The 18,388-nt window shown below is 47.0% G+C and overlaps 9 protein-coding genes across 9 annotated transcripts; 3 read left to right on the top strand and 6 right to left on the bottom strand.

Moving 5' to 3' along the window:
- Positions 1–52: 52 nt before the first annotated feature.
- F5Y00DRAFT_246301 (uncharacterized protein) lies at positions 53–2,151 on the top strand. Its single transcript, XM_048009119.1, has one exon. The coding sequence runs from the start codon at positions 257–259 to the stop codon at positions 1,799–1,801; it is 1,545 nt and encodes a 514-aa protein (XP_047861401.1). The 5' UTR covers positions 53–256; the 3' UTR covers positions 1,802–2,151.
- Positions 2,152–4,376, top strand: F5Y00DRAFT_246299 (IMS-domain-containing protein). Its single transcript, XM_048009118.1, has 2 exons — positions 2,152–3,187; positions 3,373–4,376. Exons 1-2 carry the CDS (start codon positions 2,217–2,219, stop codon positions 4,304–4,306), a joined length of 1,905 nt encoding a protein of 634 aa, XP_047861400.1. The 5' UTR covers positions 2,152–2,216; the 3' UTR covers positions 4,307–4,376.
- A 441-nt stretch (positions 4,377–4,817) lies between these two features.
- On the bottom strand, positions 4,818–8,101 carry F5Y00DRAFT_246297 (TrkH-domain-containing protein). The gene is made up of 4 exons (XM_048009117.1): positions 6,474–8,101; positions 6,028–6,282; positions 5,897–5,975; positions 4,818–5,733 (listed from the first exon to the last, which is right to left on the bottom strand). The coding sequence occupies exons 1-4, from the start codon at positions 7,648–7,650 to the stop codon at positions 5,103–5,105; spliced, it is 2,142 nt and encodes a 713-aa protein (XP_047861399.1). The 5' UTR covers positions 7,651–8,101; the 3' UTR covers positions 4,818–5,102.
- Positions 8,102–8,399: 298 nt separating this feature from the next.
- On the bottom strand, positions 8,400–9,566 carry F5Y00DRAFT_246294 (uncharacterized protein). Its single transcript, XM_048009116.1, has 4 exons — positions 9,098–9,566; positions 8,999–9,040; positions 8,874–8,947; positions 8,400–8,813 (listed from the first exon to the last, which is right to left on the bottom strand). Exons 1-4 carry the CDS (start codon positions 9,340–9,342, stop codon positions 8,575–8,577), a joined length of 600 nt encoding a protein of 199 aa, XP_047861398.1. The 5' UTR covers positions 9,343–9,566; the 3' UTR covers positions 8,400–8,574.
- A 222-nt stretch (positions 9,567–9,788) lies between these two features.
- F5Y00DRAFT_246291 (uncharacterized protein) lies at positions 9,789–10,287 on the bottom strand. The gene is made up of 2 exons (XM_048009115.1): positions 10,062–10,287; positions 9,789–9,989 (listed from the first exon to the last, which is right to left on the bottom strand). The coding sequence occupies exons 1-2, from the start codon at positions 10,145–10,147 to the stop codon at positions 9,857–9,859; spliced, it is 219 nt and encodes a 72-aa protein (XP_047861397.1). The 5' UTR covers positions 10,148–10,287; the 3' UTR covers positions 9,789–9,856.
- Positions 10,288–11,352: 1,065 nt separating this feature from the next.
- F5Y00DRAFT_265562 (uncharacterized protein) lies at positions 11,353–11,673 on the top strand (the record flags this gene model as incomplete). The annotated part of the gene is made up of 2 exons (XM_048011808.1): positions 11,353–11,455; positions 11,513–11,673. The coding sequence occupies 2 exons, from the start codon at positions 11,353–11,355 to the stop codon at positions 11,671–11,673; spliced, it is 264 nt and encodes an 87-aa protein (XP_047861396.1).
- An 891-nt stretch (positions 11,674–12,564) lies between these two features.
- On the bottom strand, positions 12,565–13,682 carry F5Y00DRAFT_246284 (acyl-CoA N-acyltransferase). Its single transcript, XM_048009114.1, has 2 exons — positions 13,150–13,682; positions 12,565–13,092 (listed from the first exon to the last, which is right to left on the bottom strand). The coding sequence occupies exons 1-2, from the start codon at positions 13,428–13,430 to the stop codon at positions 12,843–12,845; spliced, it is 531 nt and encodes a 176-aa protein (XP_047861395.1). The 5' UTR covers positions 13,431–13,682; the 3' UTR covers positions 12,565–12,842.
- Positions 13,683–14,050: 368 nt separating this feature from the next.
- Positions 14,051–16,040, bottom strand: F5Y00DRAFT_272879 (SET domain-containing protein; the record flags this gene model as incomplete). Its single annotated transcript, XM_048013068.1, has 4 exons — positions 14,758–16,040; positions 14,663–14,688; positions 14,512–14,600; positions 14,051–14,457 (listed from the first exon to the last, which is right to left on the bottom strand). The coding sequence occupies exons 1-4, from the start codon at positions 15,469–15,471 to the stop codon at positions 14,051–14,053; spliced, it is 1,236 nt and encodes a 411-aa protein (XP_047861394.1). The 5' UTR covers positions 15,472–16,040.
- Positions 16,041–16,587: 547 nt separating this feature from the next.
- F5Y00DRAFT_246278 (NADH-cytochrome b5 reductase) lies at positions 16,588–18,279 on the bottom strand. The gene is made up of 3 exons (XM_048009113.1): positions 17,535–18,279; positions 17,375–17,452; positions 16,588–17,319 (listed from the first exon to the last, which is right to left on the bottom strand). The coding sequence occupies exons 1-3, from the start codon at positions 17,794–17,796 to the stop codon at positions 16,778–16,780; spliced, it is 882 nt and encodes a 293-aa protein (XP_047861393.1). The 5' UTR covers positions 17,797–18,279; the 3' UTR covers positions 16,588–16,777.
- Positions 18,280–18,388: the final 109 nt, after the last annotated feature.

Below are 18,388 nucleotides of genomic sequence, written 5' to 3'. Positions count from 1 at the left end.
AGGATAAAGCAACATAATTTACGTGGACTAAGAGGCTCTTAGGAATTGGAGGCTCGGCGAACTCAACTCAATGGTTCCTGTTGGTTAATACGTATAGGATAGCGAATGGTTCTGGTTCCGTAATGATGTGGTTGCAAGTCATAGGAGAGCCTCGAGGATATGTATCTCGAGTTGTGGGGTAGCACGTATATGCGACCAGTTGTCCCATGTTGGGGGGCTACAGTGCTGAGCTGTCTCACCAATAAACGCTCGGGGCATGGGCGACACATGGCTTGCGAAACACATACTAGCTTTGGATGAGGTAAGTATAGGCGAAGTTGGAGTAAAGAAACGGAGTTTTTATGCTGCTCTCCGCCTGCATCGCTGCCCGACTAAGCTGAAGCCTCTCTTTAAAGGGTCAACAACTAAGGGTCAGCAACTAGTACGTTCTTATCCGGCTAGATCCTGGAGGTTCCCATATCCTGGGGAGAACATGGCGAACAAAGCGGACAGACAGCGCGTTTACCTCGCATGTCGAGCCATCTTCGTGGGCCAGAAAGCGGAGCTACGAAAACAGAAGAAGATACGCGAAGAGATCGAGAGATGGCCACAGGTGCTAAGATCACTTACCCGTGGCTTGAGTGTAGAGAATGTGGTCGAGATTCTTCGCGACCTCCTATCACGGCATATCTTTAAGTCAGAGCTCAAAGCGAAGGCCGAATTTCCCGAATTGTTCTATACGCCGCCGGAACAGGAGGTCAAACGTGAAGCATCTGAAGTCAAAGCTGCCAAATCGACAGCCGAGGTACTAGACGAAGTTGCCAGCGTAGGACAAAACGACGCCGAATGCAATGCCGGAGTTGAAGAACATGCTACTAAGCAACCCAATGAGGACGCTGCTAAACAAACTGACGAGCACGCCATCGAATATGCTGATGAGGGTGTCACTAAGCAAGTTGACGAGAACGTCACCAAGCAAGCTGACGAGAATTCCACCAAGCAAACTGGCGAGGTGATTCACGGAACTGAAAGAGATAGTCCGCGCCCTAAAATCGAGTTCCCAAGCACCGGAAACGTGATTTCGCAACAGCTAGCGACTTTGCCTTCACTATACCCGACATACATTCCGTATAAGGCACAGCATATTATTCTGAGCGAGGCGCAACGTATGCTAGAAGAAAGCTGCTTCGAATTCACTAAGAAACATATGCCGGCACTTCTCGAGAATACCGGGTTGGACTGCGCTAGTTCACTCGAACTGACGAAATGGACGCGACTGCTGGCCAAGATGGCTGACGAGATACCCGAGACCGCGTTTGAATTGGGAGCAACGCCTTTGAGAGAGGTGCTATTCTCGACAGACAAGCTGCGACATAGCGCGGTTCATAGGGTCCCGATGACTGCCCGTGGTATAAAAGATCTGCTCAAGTCAGCAGTAACACTGGCGTTTACAATTGGCGACCATAAGCATGCGGGCCAGCTCGAGGAGATATGCTACGAGCTAGATAATAAGGTCAAGGCGATGGAAATGAATAAAAATGCACTGGTGTATTCTGCCACAGCCGAACTGCAGGATATTCAACGGCGGCGAGAAGAGCTCGATAACCTAGAGAAAGAGGTGCTTGCTAACATGGTGAAGAACGATCAGAAGAATAGAGGCTTCATTGGAGCGCTACTGGAGGATTCGGTGAGTAGGATCTTGGAAGGGAAGACGGAGATAGAGACGGAGCCTGATGATGAGTTGAAGATTGAGGAGGATGAAGAGGAATTCTCAGAATGTCATACAAGCGTGGAGGACTTTGAAGAGGATTTAGTTGTATAATGATCACTTGTGGTATATGTATAATTTGATATATGTAATTTTGGAAGATACATTCCGTATGATATCACGATATAATATTGTTCATTGTTGTGGTTGTTGCTGTAAAGAGTCTAAAACTGAGTCTAAGCCGATGGATTTGGAATATGTACGGATTACGGGTACAGGTACAATACAGGGCAAGGGACCCCGCTACCATTACCCACCTAAAATACCCCTCACAGTGTCCGTCGCACCCGCCTCCGTCTTGCGATGTATGTGTGTTGTACTTTGTACCTCATTAAAGGCATCACGTGGCAACGCGTTAAAAGGATGACGCGCCGCGAGTCGTCGAGTATCTTTGTCTCATTACCCCCGCGACAAGGAATCATGGTTACGATAAGAGGAATCGTCTTCAAATTTACAGCATGAATTCGAAATGGCCGAGAGACCTGGTACACCGAAAACCGAGAAAAAAGAGCCCAAGGTAGAAGAAGGGTCTAAGCAAGATGACCACCAACACAACACTCTCAAATACTCTCTCCTCGGGCCTTCGCTCACCAAAGCCGGCCAGGACTCTGTCGACCAATCTAAGGTTTCGGAAATCATTTATAACGCATCCAAAGGATCCAAGTTCTTCAACCGCGAAGAAGTCAAGGACAAAATCTTAACGCAGAAGATTGAACAGATTCTGGAAAAGAAGCGTCGTCTGGAGAAGCTCGATCTAACTCGCGAGCTCCGGGCTGCAGACCAACTCATAACCCAGCTCGAGGTCTCCCGTGACCTGACTCAGTATATAGTCCACGTCGATTGCGATGCTTTCTATGCTGCCGTCGAGCAGCTCGACCGTCCCGAGCTCAAGGATGTCCCATTCGCCGTCGGAGGCGGCGTGCTCACCACCTGCAATTACCTCGCTCGAAAATTCGGCTGTCGAAGCGGCATGGCCGGCTTCGTCGCCAAGAAGCTCTGTCCTAACCTCCTTCTTCTCCCCCTCAACTTTGACAAGTACACCTCTAAAGCCCAGGAGGTTCGGCAAGTCTTGGCGCAATACGATCCGAGGTTCCAAAGCGCCAGCATCGACGAGGCTTATCTCAACATCACTGAGTACTGCGTCGAACACGACATGACGCCCGAGGATACTGTCCAGCAAATGCGGGATGAGATTCATGAGAAGACGAGGATCACGGTTTCTGCTGGAATTGCCGCAAATGCGAAACTAGCTAAAATCTGTTCCAATATGAACAAGCCTAATGGCCAGTACATTCTGCCTAACGATCGTAATGCTATAATGAATTTTATGCGCGATCTTCCGACAAGAAAGGTAAACGGAATTGGGCGGGTTTTAGAACGGGAGTTGCAGGAGATAGGAGTCAAAACATGTGGCGATGTCTATCCCCATCGTCAGCTTTTGGTACGTGCACAGACTCATTTCTGGATTTCGGTATGATGATCCATTTACTTTAAACCAAGACTAACACGTGCTTAGTATGTTAAAATACCTTTCAATTTTACAACCCGTAATAATTCTCTCAGCGACTAGGCTAGGCGGTAACATAACAAGGAATCTGCTTATTCAAAGTACTAACTTATCGCAGACGTCAGCTTTTCGGTGAAAAGACGTACGAATTCCTGCTTATGTGTTATCTCGGATTGGGCAGAACTGAAATCCAGCCCGTAGATGAGTTCGAACGGAAGAGCGTCGGAACCGAAAGCACGTTCCGAGATCTTTCAGACCCAGTACAACTGAGAGAAAAACTGAAGCAGACAGCTGACGAGTTGGAAAAGGACATGCGAAGGGCCGAGTGCAAGGGCCGGACTCTTGTCTTGAAAGTAAAATTGCATACGTACGAAGTTTTGACAAGGCAAGTTGTGACGCCGAGAGCTATTTGCGCCGCGGACGACTTATACAATTATTCATTGCCTATCTTGGCAAAGCTAGAGCAGGAGGTCCCGGGTATGAAGCTACGCTTAATGGGCCTCCGATGCACGCATCTAGTTAGCACCAAGAAGCCTGACGCTCGTACATTTTTTGGATTGAGACCTTTAAAAACAGGGTCTAACGGGGTGGCCGACGGAGGGATAAACGAATCTGCCCAAGAAGATGATATTCCACAGGAACTACTAGACCAATTACCTCACGATGATACCCACGAGCCCGGCTTAGATCTTGCCGAGCATCCCACAGCCGAGAAAGACGCCACCTACCGACACCACGGCAAAGAGATCCTCCCCAACCCCAAACGCCCAGTCCCTGACCCTGAGCCCGAGGAATACTGGGACTGTCCCATCTGCAGCCGGCCGCAAGCCACCGACGAGCGCCTGTTCAACGAGCACATCGACTTATGTCTCTCGCGCCAGACCATCCGCGACACAGTGCAGCGCGAATTCAAACCTAGCCCGAGCCCTGCAGCTGATGCCGCGCCACCCCCCAAGAGGCGGAAAGGCAGTGCTGAGAAGAAGCAGCGCAGCCGGACGACGAATTCGGTTGATCCGAGGCAGACGAAGCTTTTTTTTGGTGGGGGGTTATGAGACATGATTATATTTTATAATGATAGTTGTATATAACAATGTAAATATTGGTTGCATTATTCCTTCACCCCCTTGGCCTATGCTGTAGCGGCTTTATTTTATTTGTCTATAAGCCTGTTTTCTGTGTTCCTCTCAACCCTTCCTCCGCCTCCTGTATTAGATATATCGTACCCACAGCCCGCATGTAGCGGCCCCTACGTGGCTGTGGTTTAGTCAGAATAAGTTAGGCATATTTGGACGGCAATAGACTACAACAAGCTAAAAGTGAGGACAAAGGTGGCTGATGGCCACGATTCGGCTTATTACCGAACAAATATGGCGGTCACGCCCGGATATTAAATTCAGAGGGACGTAATCTACCGATTTATTACATACCGATGCTGCGGTTGCTTTAAGCATACCTATTCTACCACCGTGTCACTATACCCATTCACATAGTACGGCATGAACTAGTATTATTATTGTCGCACACGGGATACAGGAGCACCGAAACGGGATATCTAGACGGCGAGATCGGATAATGTAATTCGTATCCAGTTATAGAGGTGCCATCAATCTCTTTTCTACATAATTGCTTCTGCTTATGAGGTATATGATGCGGGAGGCTACGGGACTCACATTGGATATGACTGATTTAACCTAGAGAGGGTAGAAGCCCGCTACTACTAGATTACTATAGTATGTGAGAGATATCCAACTTGCTACGTTGAATCTTTGGTGAAGCAGCTATTCACTCAAAAAGGCAGAGCAACGACCTGCGGACCCACATCCACATTGATCGGTGGCGGCCATCAAATCATACCCCCATGTCGTCAAGACTCGGTCGCCTTACCGACATGGACCTACGAAGATGATCTTCCTCTTCGACCATATGCATATCGTCGCTAGGAAGTCTAACGGCGCGATCAAGCGCAACCGGTAAGCCGCGGTGTCGACCTCTTATCATAACAGCGCAAAGGACTAGCTTGCTCCCGGGATAAAGTCCACCGCTGAAGCTGTATGCTTCGTTTGGCGATCCAATGCTGATGCCCACGCATCCGTAAGCGGAGACTACTTCGAAGACGACGTTGAATACCGAATAGGTGATCGGGTCCTCAAGGAAATGCTTAGTTTCGATGATCATAATCACCAGGACGGCCAAAACAAGCCACCACAGATCGTGAGAGAGCTGTCCACGAATTTGGTGGCTGATAAAGCTAATCCGACTTTCTAGCTGGTTCGGCGCAGCCCCAACTCCGTACCATTCTGCAAACGCGACGCGGACCATCCGACTCAGAGACCGGGACTTACTACTCGACTGGCCGCGCGAGACAGGACGAGTCAAAGCATCGTTATAGATCGGATCTTCCCCGTAGATCCCTAATGATCGTTCTTCATAGACATTGGAATGCCTCATTGTTATCACAACGGGATACACTGAAATATACCTGTAGGCATCGAAAGTCAACACGAGCTCGCAATCCACAGGAAGTTTTGGTTGCCTAGACAGCTTGGGGTTGTGCGCACTGGCGCATAATTATTGACGCGAGAGGAGTAGGAGGAGGCTATTATACGGGGTTAAGTAAGACAATTTTTAGGGTATCAACGAACATCATGATGACATAAAGCACCTGGAGGCCAATGAACAGAGTCGGGATGGATACAACGTAAAAGCCACCTGAACGGACAGCTGTAGTAGAGGTTAGCGCTAACCAACGCGTCGTGAACAAAACGGATCATACCAAGGGCTTGAAAGAGTCCATCGATAATGCGAGACCCGAGAGGGGTTTGCTCAAGAGTAGAATTGCCAAGATTGAGAACCTCAAATGCCACCCAATCAGTACCGTTAAGCACGAAGAGCATGAAAACAAGCCAGTAGGTCTGACGTGATGGAAAAAGGTTGGTATAGACACGACGAGGGTATTTGAGAATATACCCAATCGTCTCCTTCCACTCTACCATATCATCGTCATAGGTTGCCCACTTCAACATCTTTACTGTAAGAGTTTAGGTCAGCGGTCATTAATTCACATTCGTAGAGGACAGCCACGTAAGAACAGGAAGCTGTTGATATACAAATATGTAAATTAGTAGCTCAAGAGCGTAAATGTTCGCTAAGAGGAACGAAAATTATATCGGATAGGAGTATAAATGCCATATGAAAAAGGTCATAGAAAGTTAAACTTACAGCTACTCCACAAAATCAATCGTAGGAAGACGGGATACGCTGTATTGCCAGCGAGAATCATTACACCCATAACGATGAGTACGAAATACGAGCTTCCGTAAGGAATCATGTTTGCATCTAACACGCTCATGCCGCTATTGTTAAAAGCAGATACGCCGTTGAAAATGCCATTCCACCAGGGCGAAATGGCATTCTCCAAGGCAGGTCCCGGCAAGTTGTTAGCAATCCACGCGCCGAGCGAGATGCATCCGAAAAACTGCCAGAGAAAGAAATACAACGGGACGACAATAGAAAGAAGTTTTAGAGCTCGGTATTCGGTCCCACCAAGCTCCTCGCGTTCCTCTCTTGTCAGGCCGTGAAATTGGCCATTGCGCCCGACTTTATCTCCCTTTAGGTAGCTGTGAGGATTAACAGCCGTATCGGTGCTGGATAGGTGTCTTTGCGCAGTGGTACCGCTAGGGGCGATAGACGTCGACCTAGCTCCAGAACGAAGATCGTCGGCGAAAAGGACGTGATCAGTAGCGGTTAAAGCCCCCGTATTTCCTTCTTCAGTACCTACAGCGCCGGAAGCTGGCGCAACATCCTCTGCCGTGGCCACGCTGTGTGGGCGGGCGAAGGAACCGTCGGTATGGACTACAGACTCCTGGTGCGGAGGTACAATAGCAGAGACCAATCTTCTATCACTTGGACGGGATATGACGGGTAGATTGATGGCTGGGCGCTGCTCCAAAGGACCTCCTTCACCGCTGTCCTGGACTGTCCTGCTCCTACCCAAGGACCTAAGCCGGTGTGTGATGGGGAGGAGATTTAAACTCGTATTCCGCCGCTGAAGACTGCGTTTACGCTCCTTACGCACGATCTCTTCGAATCGCGCTTCGAAGGCATGTTTGCGTACCAAGACAGTCCAAATGGACACCCAAATGGAAGAGCCGATGATGATCAAAAGCCAGAGAAGTACCTGCTGCCAAGTGGTCATCTGACTGAGATTGACAGTATTTAGGCCAGCCTCTGTCATGGCAGAGGTGACCAGGAATAAACTGTCGACATAACTGATGCTGGATCTGGGGTTCGACGAGCCCCAGAACACCACAGATGATATTAGAGGGACAATAATAAAGTATACATAATGTATAGTGATAAAATTTAATGGTGGTAGAAGTGATCGGAGGCTGCGCATTGCCAAACCCCCCGTCGTCGTCCTATAATTTTCCAAGGAAAATTCTAACGAATTGGATAACAGGAATAGTGAATAAAGACAGCGAAAAACGACTTGGCTTTGTGCTAGTGGTCTTAGCCGAGCGGAAAATAAATTTCTTTAGTTAAGCAACATATTGACAGATTCTTAAATTATGTTCTTCAATCGGATATTATAGGCTTCAGCCTCAATTAGACTTTATGAGGCCTTTTTTTTTTCTGCTCTTATTCTGTCCTTCTGCAGATGAAGAGAAGAGAAAGAGAGAATATTTATGTCCTGATTAGCTTATTAGTACATTAGGTTAGGTAGCATATCCCGGCCAGCAGCAGAGGGGCTAGAACGATATTACTGTGAGATAAGATACATCAAAAAGAAGGCACATACAGGTAGGAAGCAAACAACGGCAATGCTCTTACCGTTATATCAAATTGCGGTGTGCCGTACCCGCCTCTACATATCCACCGTGTAGGTCTAACCCCCCTTCTCCCCTTTGTATATGTACCTACCTACCTTTCAACACGCACCTATTGGAGAAACTACCTCCCTCACGCAAATAGATGGACATTCAATGGGCAGATATGCCTTACTACGAAAGTTAATTGTATCCTGGAAATATATTACTTCGTCTTTAGGGCTAAGATACAAATGCTAATTTATTACACGGACATTCTTATATATGGGCACCCATGCACTCATATACGATGAAAGACGTTAAAAAGAATAAATAACGCGAGAATCAAATATAGCAATATATTGATTGGTCCAGTATATTAGGTGTTGGTATCTGGACGGGTGGGTGAGTTTTTACGTCTTCTTTAACTGGACTTACGCCAAGACAAGAGGCCAGCTGAGAAGAACAACAATGTTCCACTGCATATATACTCCAACCAAGACCTCCTCTATAACTTATAGCTCGTTGTGCTCCTGGTCGTCGTCGCTATCGACAACCAGGGTTTCAATAACCTCGGCAGCCTCTTCGACTTTACTCGCAATCTTCTCCGCCACCTTAGCCGCTCCCTCCTCGGCAGTTTCGCTGGCGTCGCTAGCAGCTTCACTGGCAGCCGAGCTTGCGCTGCTGGTGGCCTTGGTGACGATGGACTCCGGCTTGGGAACGCCTTTGATGCCGATGAGCTCCGTCTCGAACACTAATTATCGTTTCAGTATAAGACGTTATCCGTTCCACGACAGTCCAATCCATTACATACCAAGGGTAGATCCGGCAGGGATTGGCCCAATGCCCCGGTTTCCGTATCCATACTCGGGAGGGACTGTCAAAGTCCTAATAAGCAGTCAGCTTCCGTCCGATGCTCTAGAGAGCATGTTTTCTAACCTTTTCTCCCCAATGCACATGTCCAAAAGTCCTTGGTCCCATCTGTATACGTGTTAAGACCCCATAAGTAGCGAGCAGCGAGGGACAAGGGCGACGAACCCCTTGATGACCTGACCGCCTCCAAGCTTAAAGCTAAAAGGAGTGCCTCGATCGTAGCTAGCATCAAACTTCTTTCCATTGGAAGCAAGCGTGCCCCTATAGTGTACTTGGATATTGTCGCCCTTTTCCGTTTTTCGGTCGCATTCGACGGGGAGGGTTACGTCAATCTTTAGGTCGGAAGAACTCGAAGCCAAGGCGCCGACGGCGATGGACGCCACGAGGGACAAGGGGAGAAAGAAGCGCATGATGTAGATTTGGAAATGCGATTGTCTATATCAAGATACAATTGGGGTTGTATTTTCGTATAGAATGATAATTTTGACAGGAGGGCATACAGAAATATCAACGAGTTGTATCTAAATATGTGCACAAATATAGTATGAAATCATCACCAGCTTTCATTTTAATCAATTTGCGGGCGGCACAGCGCCGGGGCAAGATTTTTGGGTATTTCCTATGTACGTAATGCCTTTCAATTGGGCAAACAAGGTCATAAGGGTCCATAATGGCGGGGGTATATCTGAATTTAATCCATCATTGAATGTAAGCCACCCCCATCACAGCTATGATGTACTTATTTGCCACACACGGTCGAGCTTAAGGTAATGGAATTTTTACATTTCACTCGTGCAGTTCGGTGAACCTCAGGTACCGCTAACAAGCCACCCCTTCATCAACCAGCTAGCAGCTATTTGGCGGTTGAACGGACATGGTTTTACATGCAAGGCTGAATGATGTATGTTTGCAGTACTGTTACTCTTACTGCATTTCGTATACATATTTAACAACAACAACTTGCCTGTATACGCAATCAATAACTCTACCTATACATAGGGCCTCAAACATACCTACGTGTTCATAAGCAAACTTTATAAGCAATTTATATAAAACTGTGAGTACCTATATGAGGAAACAAGTAGTTGTATCGAGGTATTGATATAGAACTAACAAGTACTAAATCTAGGACTTCAGCTTGGCTAACCTAGAACTCTTAGGCAAATAGGCAGCCAACAACCATTTGCCGCCAAACAAGGTCGACCAAGCTGACATAGCCGCTGCTTACGCCCCCCGTAGATACTGACTTGGTAGTTGTAGGCCTCTCTGTTCGGCTTAATAGTCACAATTTCAGAATTGGATGTGTTAAACTCTTTGATAGTACCTATTTCTGAAATATGGTCCATATACCTAAGCCACACAGTATATATGCTAAAATATATTAATCCACACTGTGTACCTTGATACCTATCACTGTTCACATGCCGTTGTGCCGTATGTATGTACATAATTGCGCCTGTCGTGCCTCAATCCACTAGAACTCTCCGCGTTCCTATTCCCCAAGGTGCTACATATGTAGGCCTAACATTAATGATCCCTCGTAATAACCCTATTCAGTAACTTACAAGTTGCAACTGCAAAAAGTTAACCCCCAATGTAACTTACATCTTTTACCTTAGCTACCTACCACCTATGTTCCAATATGTTCCAATCAACCAGCCGCTATCGTCTTTTCTTCCATCTGCTTCACCTCGACTTCCACGATACCACACAGCCTCTAGGTACCTGACTCTTCAATAGCTTCTAGGCATACTTTCTGACTCTGTACCAATTTATTTATCCTGGTAAAAGGTCTCCACTCGGTTAGTCATTCGGACTCCATCCACTTACAACTCTTCTCTCTTTAGCTGAATTGCTCAATTGCTCAATTGCTGCCTCAACAGCCACGAACAAGTATCACTCTTTTCTCTCTCCCACCTTTCTGCCTTGAAGTTAAGGGGTGACTCACCCCTTCGGTGTATCTTGATATTTTGACTCTGTCACTACTCATCGCCGCCAGATACGCCCCCATTTGGGTCAGCCTGAGGCACTGCTCGCTGCTCATGCTTGCTCCGGCTGCTACGTGTTGAAGCTAAGCTTGTTCATATCACCGTGTGATAGTCCTTGATGTACGGGCAGGCTTCTACTGTAAGTATTGTAAGGTAAAGTACCTTCTCTTAACACTTTATATAAAGACAGGATGCCTCCGTCTTTTCTTTTTCACATTCCCTATTCTCTCTTCAGCAACCAGACAAGTTAGTTCGGCACAGTCCTATATCTCTATCAAGATATCTATCAAGCAATCTGCTTAATACTCTATACCAATTCACTCAAATACCTGCCACTACCAAGCAATGGCATCATACACTTCCAAATCATCCCACGCTATTGTTGTAGACAACCGTTCCTCTCGTTCATCCTCTGCAAGCTCATACAACACAATGTCTTCGCGCACCAGCCTAGGGGCTGGTTCTACCTCTTACCCCAGTGGTTCTTCTGAAACTACACCTGTTGTCTACGAGCATGGCCGATCTCCTAGGGCCGGTACGTGCTACTCTCGAATATATCCTATTCACGTGTTTTCAGCTAACATTACCAAAGATGACTACACTGTTGACATCACACGCCGGTCTGGTGTCACTGTCTACAACCACCACGGCACTGGCTATGAAGACAATGCCCCATCTCCTGGTTACGGGCAATCCGGCCAAGGAGAGACCCGAAAGGCTTCGGGTAAAAAGTCCCACTCGGGATCCCGCTGATTCGAGTCGATATGTCTCAATCTTTTATGTTAGGCGCATGGGCTTCTGGGATCAGGGCGGGCTTTTGGGCGGAAATATTTATTCGGCTAGGCGCAGGATTATACCATGGATCTCTTATTACTTACAGGAGCTGGACAACCAGCAGGAAGACTACAGAATCGCCTCGGGGCTACTAGATGTGTATAGTTACTAGCGACATTTCAAATCTAATCTTATCTTTTGCACTTCATCACAAATCCTCAATAGACATTACGTAGGCGTTCTGGCATTATCGATTGGTCTATCACAGGTCCAATTCCTATGAGGCTGGCAAGCGACATTTTCATTCGCTACCATCGCCTCTATCATGAGGTAGGGTAACTGCATATATGCAGGAACTATGTATGTCTAACACGAGAGGGTCACCTAACGGTCATACCCCACGGAGAACGTAATCGGGGGATCAGCCAATCCCCAAATGCTATTTTTATTTCAGCTCCTAGGGCTGGGGTGCACTCCATATGTAACCATTACTCGATTGGTGCCGCTAGAGCACCAATACCGGCGAGCCCTGTGGACGATGATCTCACATGGGGCTAACGGCGACCCATGTCTAATGGTAACATCGATATTAAAATGCTATTTTTTCGCTGCTGGCTAACGCATCTTCGGGATGGGACCCGTATGTAAGCAAGGCGCGGCTGGATTCTTAGGCATCATAATAGAAATATGTCGCAAAGCCTGCCTTGGTCTGTTCAAACTATATTTTGACCGAGAGCAACATTTGAGCCTCGCCTTTAGGGACGCTACTACACGAAGGCTGGCGCAGAAACCGCAAATTGTCATCATATAAGTACTTTGAAGGGATTGTTTTAGTGACATTGTCGTTTTATATAGCCTAAATAGAGGGCCGCCGTTATCAAGAGGTTTCGACGGAATTAACCTAGATTGTTAAAGTTGTATTTTACTCTTGATGTAGACCGTTGGCAATAACAGTTATTAGCATTCCACTTCTCTATGGTGTTCCCTATTCGAATCCCGATCGCACTGGGTACAATAAGCAATTAACCCATGCAATACTCAACCAAGTTCGAATATTGCTAGATAACCCCTTAGAATAAATCCAGAAGCCCTTGTTTTCTATTCTCTCGCCTCCTTATTTAAGAATCCCCTATTTTTCTCTCCTACCATTATCCTCGGTGATACTCCTCACTCTCCTCCTCGAAGTAATGGGACATCTCCATCCCCGAGCTCTTATATCCACACTTAACATAAAACGGCTCGTTCTTTGCGCCACAGTTCAGGATATTCTTATAACATCCCAAATTAACCGCTACGGAGTCCAGGGTCTGGATCATCTTCAGCCCGAGCCCTTTACCCTGGTGCTCCTTCGCAATCGAGATCTCCTCGATGTGTCCGCATTTGCCGCGCTGGTGTATGCTGCTCTAGTAAGAACCTCTTGTCGTAAGTTTTCAGATACTCAGGGAGGAGACGCACAATTTCTTCTCGACAACCAAGGCCCCCGTCCCGACGATCCGGCCCGCGTGCTCGATCACCGCGAAGTAGTACGTGCCTTTTGCCTCTAACATCTCGTCGAATCGCTCGTTGAACTCGGCCTCGCTGACATCGCCCATCCACGTGAGGACGCGCAGGCAGTCTAGGAAGCCTTTGGCATAGTCTCCCTTCTCTAATGGGCGGATGGTGAAGTCGGCGGGGAAGGAACCAGAAACCTCTGGTGAGATGAGAGATGCTGAGAAGAGCGCTTCCGTGCTGCCCATAGTGATTTGTTTGGTCTCGTTTTGAGAGTAGTATATGTTGGCTTGAATAATGTTATATCCTCATCGGCCAGACTCGAAAGTCGATGCGGGGTGAGATTGTAAATAAGGACTTGTTGAATACCTCTTATATGAGCCTCTGCCCGGGCAACTTATATAAGGACTTAACACGTGCAGTTTCAATTTGATCTGGAATTTTACTATAAATATAATGCGTAGGGGTTTCCTGTCGGAGAGTGAACCGGTAGATGTGAGCCAGGGTGTAGTATGTAGATGCCGATAATTTGAGGGGACGGTTTGTTTAATACAATAGTATTCTTATAAACGTGAAATCTCCCGGTAGTTGCATGTATAGAGGCAGAGCTGCCCAAACACTCCTGCTTGGCACGCTCAATTTATCTCGTGCAACCTTTATAAACAGCCGAGAGATTATATTGTATAGTATAATAGGTTCTAGTCCCAATTCTAGTCCTAAGTTGTATATACAGTTGGTTTATTGGATACATAGAAGCCAAGACAACAGGTAGGTACCTAATGATATATCCCCTTACTCCACGAAAAGGGATCCCAACACAGCTTATCCAAAACTGAGAGACTACCAGAGCGAGATATCCTCTACAAGTCTAAGCAAAGGTCTGCAATAATATCGGCAATGCATCCGGGGTATCCTCAATATACCCCTGGTCCACCACTGTGTCTAAAGACATCTGCGCGTATTTAGTGGCTGTCTTCTTATCCCCCGCCTTCCAATACAACCGCGCCATAATCTCATACTGGCTAGAGTAAAGCGGCGTAAGATCCTCTGCCTTCATGAGTTCTAGGACTTCGTGCGTGAGCTTGACAGCTCTAGTTCCGTCCCACAGCCCGACGGCGTTCATGACTTCTTTGCGCAACCCCTTGATCTTCTCTCTGCGGTAGTCGGATACGGCGATCTCGGTTTTGGATGCGGTGCAGAGTGAGCATGTACACTCAAATCCCCATTTCTTCAGTGCCGTCTGTCTTTCTTCCTTTGTTTTTCCTAAGGGTACGTCTGGGAGAATAATTAGCGATGCGCATATAGAATGGCTTTGCTGTTAGAACATACAGGTAATAGTGATTTCCTCTCCGGGCTCGATATCTCTTAGAGCCACGACACTTACAGCCAAACTTGAAGGCGTAAACCTTATAAAAGAGCTAATCACACATTTAGCTTCTTTCTATGTCATCAAGCTGCTATTTCCATCCAAGGTACTTACTTTGGGCGGCATGCATGGTTAGCTCTCTGTCATATATCATTAGCATTCCATTACCACTAAGGCTGTGGTGTGGTGTGGTATTCGAGGGTACTTACAGAGACGTCCGGGTATAATGTCATATGAGAAGCATCCGCCAGTGCGTAAGAAAATGAGTTCGTCCTCAAAATATCCTCTACAATGTCCCCTGAAAACGCGCTGCTACGAGCCAGCTGGAGCACACGATCCGGATCTGCGAGCTGATCCACACCTATATGAAACAGTCTATATCCTTCGGTTCTCAATATCGAAGTCGGGAGATCCAAGTCCACTACCAACGAGGCCCAATCTGCCATAATTGCTTCGGCGCGCTTGATATGGCGGGTCGCAACAACCCCCTTCCCCTTCCCGGGAATGTCGGCAATTTCGTATGCTGGTCCAGCGCTGTTATTGACGAAGTGTTTTAGATGAGTGTATCCGGAGTCGTTCAAGATTTCAAGAGTGCTAGCTGCAGTTTCTGGCCTTGTGATTATGCTAACACCTCCGTTACCATGCTGCGAGTTAGAGTAGACGCAGTACGTGGCCCCTGGCGGCTTTTTCGAGTGCACGCACTCCGGCGGGTGCGTCCATGGTGACCAGTCAACGGGTCTATCGGTGGTCTTCGCGTCAACTGGACGTGGACATCCTAACTGCACCTGGGATTGCAATGCCGCTGGGAGATTCAACGAACACTGACCGATAGCAGCAGAAATATGGCTATGAGACGTAACGCGTGGTACGAGAAGGCCCACGGTGCAGAGAAATCCAGGAAGCGAACCGGCTCGGGTCTTCATTTTCAGTTACCATCGTACAGAGCGGAGAGTACAGCTGGTATGGCTTATAAGTCACACAGGCCAGTTATAAGTATAATACTGTTTAATGTTCCCAGAGCCGATCTTACCTTTTCAAAGTTGACGTTCCCATGTCCGATTTTGTGGTCCGGCCGGAAGTAGATGAAGACGTGCATATTGAGCGCGATCGACCAACAGAGGGCCAAGCGAGGCCAAGTGTTAGGTACGAGCACGCGAAGTTGCCGTATTATTACATTCGATACGAAAAAAACAGCTGTTTATGATAATTATTTGCTAAAAGTCTTCCTCCACGTGCCTGTCTTTGCTGATTACGTCTTGGAAGATTCCCTACCTCCAAGACATTCGGGACGGATGTCATAGCCAAAAACTCGGCAAAGTAGCCCGATTTCCCACGAGCTCCGCTATCAACCATTCTTCTTGAGGCTCTGGGGTAACTTATCCGCCGAATGATTGGAGGTCCCAGCCGCGAAGTAATCTTGGCCACGCCGATCCCCAAGCTCTGGCTAAATGAATAGGTACATGGTGAACAGAAGATATGCCGGTCTATCCGCCCTAATTACGCAGATTTATGTCTATCGTACACGTGAATTGGAATTTCAGCACATTATCGACGAAGTCTTGCTATATGTGGTGCTTCTTCATTGCCCACCGGGGATAATCCCAAGAAATACCGATATTGGCTCGGAAGTCTAAGAGTAATATAAGGTCATAAAGAGATATAGGTGAGCTGGGTCAGTGCTTCCCCTTTTCCCCTGGATTCTGCTTCTGAAAGATGTACATTACCTCGCCTGGTATTAAAGGGGCCGTTGAGCAAAAGGCAAAGGTACGGCTCTTGATATCTTAGGCGGGCATCAAAAATTATTGGGGTGGCTCACTGTGAAGTATAATATTGGATTTAAGTTTTTTAACGTAATTAGAGGGGGACCTCGTACCTTAGGATATTATTTCTACCTCTCTACCCCTTACATATTCGTCGTTATTCAAGGGCGTCCTGTCAGGGCATATAGGGGTTAGGGGTAAATTCAGGGGTAGGTATACTAGGATACTGAGTACCTAAGCAGCGTGTAGCGCCCTCGATAGAGGATAAAAGGACAGGCGTTAATTCAATTCAAGTATCCTGACATTCATTCTATGTATAGCATTCATCAAGGGTTCTCTAATATCTCCATATATAGATACTCAAGGTTATGTTGAACCGAAACAACTGGGTTCAGAGTAATTATTTATATTAGTCGAGGGGAAATGCCCGATATCTACTGATATAACATCTTTGGATCCGTCTAGGGGCTTAAAACTTATGTATTTGGTCCTTCCGATAACCGAGTTCATGCAAGATCCCCGATTTCTGCCACGTCCCCGTAAGTGCAGTCTCCATCGGCGGTGGTCCGCAGACAAACACTTTAGAATCAGCCGATTGGGGCGCCACCTCATTCAGCAACTCCTTAGTAACGTAGCCTTGTCGAAACGGCGAGCCATTCGCGGGATGACTGATCGTATACGTGACGTTAAAGCGGCTTGGAAAATTCGATGCGTACTCATCGAGCTCCTTTCTTAGGAGCAAGTCTGCATCTGTGTTTACGCCAAATACTAAGTTGATCTTGGTGTGGTCCTCGGGGTTTTGCAGAATGCCCCGAATCAGTTGGTAGATAGGAGTGATACCGGCTCCTCCGGCGATGAGAAGGATCTCCGAGTGCATATTTGGCTGGTAGTTGTATCCCGGTATCCGGGTGATAAAGCGCAATGAGTCTCCAGGCTTCAGGGAATGTATGTATGTGCTTTGCTTGCCATCGGGGTACCTCTTGATGAGAAGTTCTAAAGCACCCGGCTCATCTAATTATTAAGAATTAGTTTATATTCATTGGTAGTGGCGTTGAAATGTCCTTACCCAGCGAGTTGATCGGAGTGTAGGGGCGCACGACAGGAAATGTGCTGCCTTTTGGCCAAGAATATGTTAAGAGCGCGGCTTTTTCAAATGTCAGCAAAAGTGACAATAAGTACCTAGGTATCTAAGCGATATATTTGATGCGCCTTTAATTTTCACTTACATGTTAATGTCAGGCCGCTGACTGTATCTGGTGTAGGTAGCTTAAATCGTAATCGCTTAGTATTGTGGTTTACAGCTTCAGTGCTCTCGAGCTCAAGAGACAAGAACGCCGGGCCAGAGCCGAAGGCCTTCTTTGGCGCACCGGAATCCGCGAAAGCCATGCTCGTCATGTAAGTATAGTACAGCCCAATTCCTGTGCCGACAACCGCAACACTAGTTATACCTCGGGATAGACGAGCTGCAGAGAGTACTCTAGAGTTCATATTCGACGCAGCGTTGTCGAATGCGCTCGTAATGGCGCTGTAGGTATCTTAAAGAGGTCGAAGGGGATGAGGGAGGAGAGAGAGTAAGTTATTAAAGATTTAGCGAAAACAAAACTATCATTTATGACAATCCTTTAAAAAAAAAGAAAAGCAAACGGAGTTCCGTTGACGCGGTTACACAAGAACGTTGGTAGAACAGAACGCTTATCTTTGCAAATAATTGGCCAAAGAAAAACCAGCGTCTCAATGCAAATCAAGTCTGTTCCTAAAATTATTCTTACATTTTCAGGAGTTATAAAACTGTATATAGAAGAAAGTTCAACTCCCATATATACATAATATATATCATATACTTCCTATTTTCGGGGTTCGGAACACCAAGTACAAACGACGGAGGGACGGCGGACACTCGAGTCCGAATCCGAAGCCTCTTACATCAGTATCTTAGCAATAGCAGCTACTTAGGTAGCGCTGAGTCTGACATCGTGCAGCGCGTTTGTTCGTACGTGTGTTAAAACCAACAGGTCTATTTAGGGAAATGGCCATGTGTAATCGAACCACCTCCACTAAAGGAATGCTGGAACGCCTTCAT

Source organism: Daldinia vernicosa, assembly GCF_022497035.1.
Source record: "Daldinia vernicosa strain CBS 139.73 unplaced genomic scaffold F5Y00scaffold_56, whole genome shotgun sequence".
NCBI classification, from domain to species: Eukaryota; Fungi; Ascomycota; class Sordariomycetes; order Xylariales; family Hypoxylaceae; genus Daldinia; species Daldinia vernicosa.
Note: the sequence above shows the minus strand (reverse complement) of the source record. Positions and strands in the feature narration are given on the sequence as shown.